The sequence below is a fragment of the Solanum stenotomum genome, chromosome 6, assembly GCF_019186545.1.
Source record: "Solanum stenotomum isolate F172 chromosome 6, ASM1918654v1, whole genome shotgun sequence".
Taxonomy (NCBI): Eukaryota; Viridiplantae; Streptophyta; class Magnoliopsida; order Solanales; family Solanaceae; genus Solanum; species Solanum stenotomum.
In genome coordinates, this window is record NC_064287.1 from 35,656,155 (window position 1) to 35,661,897 (window position 5,743).

At 37.8% G+C, this 5,743-nt stretch overlaps 2 protein-coding genes across 2 annotated transcripts; both read left to right on the plus strand.

Moving 5' to 3' along the window:
• The first annotated feature begins 345 nt into the window (after positions 1-345).
• LOC125869079 (zinc finger protein CONSTANS-LIKE 14-like) lies at positions 346-3,574 on the plus strand. Its single transcript, XM_049549643.1, has 4 exons — positions 346-1,316; positions 2,297-2,497; positions 2,966-3,228; positions 3,339-3,574. Exons 1-4 carry the CDS (start codon positions 522-524, stop codon positions 3,439-3,441), a joined length of 1,362 nt encoding a protein of 453 aa, XP_049405600.1. The 5' UTR covers positions 346-521; the 3' UTR covers positions 3,442-3,574.
• Positions 3,575-4,122: 548 nt separating this feature from the next.
• LOC125869082 (uncharacterized) lies at positions 4,123-5,404 on the plus strand. The gene has a single exon (XM_049549645.1). The coding sequence runs from the start codon at positions 4,518-4,520 to the stop codon at positions 5,346-5,348; it is 831 nt and encodes a 276-aa protein (XP_049405602.1). The 5' UTR covers positions 4,123-4,517; the 3' UTR covers positions 5,349-5,404.
• Positions 5,405-5,743: the final 339 nt, after the last annotated feature.

The following is a 5,743-nucleotide window of genomic DNA, read 5'->3' on the forward strand; positions in this document are numbered from 1 at the left end:
TCTACAACACGAAAAGAAAGTGAGTGAATAGTACTCTCTCTGACCACTTTTATTGGTTAGATTTCGTTTTTCGAAAATCAATTTAACTAATTTTTAAAATTAAATTAAATACATTAATTTGATATTAAAAAACTATACTAAAAATAGTATAAAATGCAATATTTTGCATATCAATATGATGAAAATATATATAGTAAAATGATAGTGAAAGTTTTTATAGTTTAATTTTAAAAATGAAAACTCTAACAATTAAACGTGGATGAAGATAGTAATTAATAATTGTAATAATTAAAAGTGGACAATAGTTAGTAATTGTAATAATTATTTGAAAAGGTTGGTCGAGTCAGAAGAGTATGCCAGTTCAGCAAAAAGTTCACAAAGATATTTTCACATTCCAACCCTAAAAAAAGGAGATTTTGGTAGTCTTGTCTGTCAATTTCAAAGATAATAAAACACATTCATTTCTAGAAATATCTTTGAATTACAAACATCAAGATTTGCCAGTGCTTTGAATTGTGATAATGAGCCCCGGGGAAAGCCGTCCCTGTGATTTCTGCAATCAGCAGATTGCCGTCCTTTACTGCCGAGCTGATACGGCTAAGCTCTGTCTTTTTTGTGACCAACTTGTTCATTCAGCTAATGCTCTTTCTAAGAAGCATCTTCGTTCTCAGATCTGTGATAATTGTGGCTCTGAACCTGTGTCAATTCGTTGTGACACCGACAAACTTGTACTCTGTCAAGAATGTGATTGGGATGCTCATGGAAGTTGTGCAGTTTCTGGTGCACACGATCGGAGTCCTGTTGAAGGGTTCTCTGGATGCCCTTCTGCTTCTGACCTTGCTTCAGCTTGGGGTTTGGATATTGATTCAAAGAAACTACATCAGCAGCATACTGTTTTAGAGTATCCTTCTTGGATGTCTAAGGAGGCTCCTCCTCCTCCTTCTGTTTTGTTGCAGGATTTAATGGTGCCTAGCGCTAATAATTCTGCTATTTACTCCACCAAACAAACTCCAACTTGTGGCAAGCAGAAACAAGTCATATTCAAACAATTAATTGAGCTATTCAAGAGAGATTTGGCAGATGGGGTTGGAGCTGGAGCTGAAGATTTGGTTCCAAAGATACCTAATGCCACTAGTGATTGGCAGGGAAATGTTAATATGTTGGTCATGGATGGTGTCAATCAGAAGCTTGAGCAGCAACAGCCGCAAAATGTGCCATTTACCTCTTCGATTATGCCTCATAATCCAATAGACAGTGACCAAATGGTGGAACGGAACATTTTGTGGAGGGGAAATTCCTTTGATCAAAACACTCAGGTATTCTTCTAGGCATTTTCACGGTGTGCTATTCACTCATACCTAGGACATTTTGCATAGCCTGAAGAAGTGCAATGTGTCCAGTTATGTTGTCTCATTACGAATTGTTCAATACATTTTACTATTGTGTTTTAAATGTGAAAAGTGTTATGCAGAATTGTAGAATAAAACTGCTTTCTTTGCATTGTCTGTCGAATTTTAATTTTTTTCAAGATTTCTTCATAATACTAATAGTGATATGATTGATAATAGAAAATTCACATGGATCTGCAAGTATGATGATGCAATTGAGTTGAGAAAAGAAGAGATGATATGCCTATTTCATCATTTTGTTTAGTGACTTTCGAGTACATTTGAGATGTGCACGAAACTTGTGATAGCTTGTTTTGTTTCCAGTGCACATCTAAAAAGTAGAGGTAACGTCCATCATATTGGAATGTTGGGGATAGGGGGTTGGAGGTTGGAAAGACAAGTTTCTTGTACTAACGGATGTGGTTATGTCAAATATGTACCAGCAGCACACCTAATTTCCTTTTCTGACTAGTTTTTCAGATCGTGAGTTGGTTGTGAATTGGTAATATTCTAAATCTACAAGTAAACAAAGATACCTAATACTATGGTGTTGAATTTTCTATTCTGTCTCAGTGTTAAGAAAATCTTCTATTTCCATTTTAGGAGAATATGATATTGAGAACTATCTTTGAGCTGTTAAAATCAATCATTCCACTTTAATCTTCTCTTGCAAAAAGTATTAGGATTTTAGAAACCTGCAACAAGATTAAAGAGTAACAATTCCTGTCGGAGAATTATGCTTTTGCTTTTGTGGACTAGAAAAACTTAGAAGGAAGAGATACACTTCATCTTGTACCATCTTTACTTACCTGAAAAGGTACAAGCTTCTTTTCCTCTGCTACATCTTTGATCCAGTTCTGGCAATTGTTCTGATTGTATACATTGCCTTGTTGTATTTGTTTCTTCAGATATGGGATTTTAATCTGGGGCAGTTGAGGAGCCATGAACAGTCTAGCTCATTGGAAGCAGACTACAGTGAGAGCGACATGGCGTACATGATGAAAAGCTATGGTGAACTCATAAAAGGAACATCATTAGCAACTTCAAAAGGATTAGGACTCTCAGGCATTAACTGCTCCCTTGCCCATGATGATATGACAGCCTTCAGTGTAAGCTCTAGCCATACATTAATTTTGATTTTCTTTTTCGTTTAGTTGATCTCAATATGTATTGTTTTAATCCCATGAATCAATGATTGTGGCATTAATTCTCACACTTGTACTTGTAAGTGACAGATCAGAGACTTCTTTTACCAACTTGCATTACTTTGTTCAGTTTCGGAGGAATATTGAGGTTTCCTTTGTGTGTTGACGAATCAGATATATATTAGCTTCACATATTGTAAATTCCAGCAAAGGGATAATAGAGCACAAGTAATTCTGCTGTGCGTTTAACCTGAATATGACCATACCAGTTGTAATGAACTCTTAAATTTCTCTGGTCACCACCTTCATGAATCATGACAATTGGAGGTTCCATCAAGTGAACTGCCAAGAAGCTGATGCATGCTTTAAACTGTATGATACAATGATGTCTTCCTCCTGAACCTGAGAAATAACTTGCTCATCGCCTTGCAGAATAATTCGAATAACCGAGCGGCAAGCCAGGGGCCAGCGACATCTGAGAGCAACAATTTACCAAGAATAAAAACTTCATCTGACTCAGGTTATGTTAAGCCGAAATGCTGTGGTGTATCTACAGATCTGAACTTTATGGACCAAAGCATTGTTGTGGGAGGTGACAACACCGGTGAAGAAACACTCAAGGCTGATATGGTGCTTCTGGCAAAGAACAGGGGAAATGCAATGCAACGTTATAAGGAGAAAAAGAAAATACGAAGGTAGGTTATCTCTTTTAGTTTTCCTTTCAGCATAGTTTTCCATAGTCGCCTCTGAGTTTGCCCCTACTTGGATTTGTTGCATCTCTGAGTCTGTGGGTTGTGATGTACAGATATGATAAGCACATTCGATATGAATCGAGGAAGGCAAGAGCTGATACTAGAAAGCGAGTTAAGGGTCGATTTGTGAAGGCAAATGAATCTCCAGATGGCTGAATACCTGTTGAATGACTGAGGATAAGGATCTTTTTGTCTCTGTGTGTATATTTCTTAGTCTACCTGATATTTGTAACCTTAGGTTTGCTGTGATGCTATCTGTGGCACCAATTGTTAGTTAATATTCTAGTCACGCTTTTTGCTTCTGGTTATAAATTAAGTGCTCGCACATACAACCTTGATCATCTATCAGGCTAGATCCCTCACCGGGGAGCCAGCTTTTTGAGATAAGTCTTGGAAGTGGATAGTGTAGGTACAATCAATTCACTCTCCCTCTGGCAATACATGTCGCTTGATGTCTTTTTTAGTTACATACATTCATTCTATTGAGATCCGAGTGATCAAATTCTTGCTGAGTGTAGCTTCTAATAAACACAATTAAAATCCCTTCAACACCAGTTTAGTTCCCCTCTTCATTTCCTTTGTTTCCTTTCCTCCAACATTTCTGGAAAGCTGATGTTAAGTAGTTATGTTACATACTGATAAGTTGATACTGTTGTAACCAATTCTTTTCTTGTACGATATTGTATTATGTTTGGTGTCAAGACTGGAGTTATCTTGCATTTATGTTACTCAAATTCTATCTTTATCTTTAAAGCAAGACTCAAATTGGTCATTGTGAAAGACCAATTACCCGGAAAGGAATAGAGCAAACGGTGAGGAAATATAATGGAAGTAGATTTTTTTTATCAAAGCTGGGAAATTCCTTGGATCTTGTCTTCAAACCAAACGACCCAAAGAGTTCCTGTATGTCAACTGGATGTGATCTGTGATTAATCATGAGAAACGGTGCAAGTCGATTAAAGAAAATTTTGTTATGTGATGGACGGTTCTCATTTAATGATGTAGAATGGGTATGACGAACTCGTGCATCATTATTATAACTTTATCCTGAGGGGTCTTGTGAAGGCTAAGCTGTTTTATCATGTGAATACTTTTAAGGCTTAGAAAACAACCTAGCACCGCTCCCTATTTACTTCAGTCACGCCTTGCATTGCATGTCTTTCTTTATGAACTAGACTACTTGTGTTTATGTTCTCATTCATTCATTTCAAAGTCCCTTAGCTTGGTGAATCATGAAGGACTTATCTTTCTTTCAGTTGAAAAATGTTATGGGAGCTAAGATGAGGAAAGGCTTTAAAAGCTTCTGTAATAACGATACCTCTACTTCCACACTCAATTATCAAACCGCAGCCTCTGCTCGTCCTGCACTTTCATCTCCTAATTACACCATGGATACAAGTGATGTGATCCTAAACGAAAGGGGAGGAAGCCAGACAACATTGGAGGAGATGTTGCTCCAATTAGACATGGAGGAGAAAATGGCAAAGCTGAACCAATATGGGCCGCATGTCCGTCATAGAATGTCATGTGTTAATAGTTCTGACATTCTACGAACAGCAAGGAACGCGTTAAATCAGTATCCCCGATTTTCTCTTGATGGCAAAGATGCCATGTACCGGTCTTCTTTCCGTGACATGTCTCCTTTACTAAACACTGCCAGAAACTGCAACCGCAAAATGGACATGAAAAGTAGTCAAACTCAAAACATGCCCCCCACAATAGCAGGAGAGAGAGTGATTTGGTGTAAACCAGGAGTAGTAGCAAAGCTGATGGGACTTGAGGCCATGCCAATTTCAATGCACAGAAAGCATAAAAAGGATACAATCATGAGTGCAGTTATCAAAAGGCAAAGCCTGAGGAAAAGAGCAGAAAGGTACGAGATGGAGAAAAAGAGATCATCAAGAGGAACGACGGGCTGTGGTGGCCGCAACTCTAGAGAGATGAATCAGAACTCTTGCTCTAGAAATGGCAATTGTGCTATGAAGCCCGTGGCGATGGACCTCCAAGAAGTAGGCTGGCCAATGCGGGGCGGGGTTTTGTACAGAAATAATGATGCCATGTAAGATAAAATTGTCACAAATATATACAAAGATCAGGAGTAGCCTTTTTGTGTGCCAAATTGATTAATTGTCTCTTTATATTTTTCTAAATAATTAGATACAGGAATGTGTATAAACTGTAAGTAATAATGTGTGTTTGAACTCACATCGTGGTCTAAAGCTAAGTTGCACGAACTCTTCACTTTTAATGTTGCACACGTGTCAAATTCTTCCAAAATACACTACTTTTTGGTCAATTCAACACGCAATCCTTGACATTTTTGAAAAATCCGAGCAATATAGGTCTAAAAAACACTGCAGCAGCAAAAACAAGACAGAAATTTTGTACACTTAACACTACAATTAGACAAATGAGGGACCTAGGAGGTGCTGGACTCTCTTGTCCCTCAGCTGGCAAA

Coding starts and splice junctions, on each gene's coding strand:
- LOC125869082 (XM_049549645.1), top strand. CDS start 4,518: ATGAAGGACTTATCTTTCTTTCAGTTGAAAAATGTTATGGGAGCTAAG.
- LOC125869079 (XM_049549643.1), top strand. CDS start 522: ATGAGCCCCGGGGAAAGCCGTCCCTGTGATTTCTGCAATCAGCAGATT. Junction 2,498..2,965: donor ATGATATGACAGCCTTCAGT/GTAAGCTCTAGC, acceptor ATCGCCTTGCAG/AATAATTCGAATAACCGAGC. Junction 3,229..3,338: donor GAGAAAAAGAAAATACGAAG/GTAGGTTATCTC, acceptor TGTGATGTACAG/ATATGATAAGCACATTCGAT.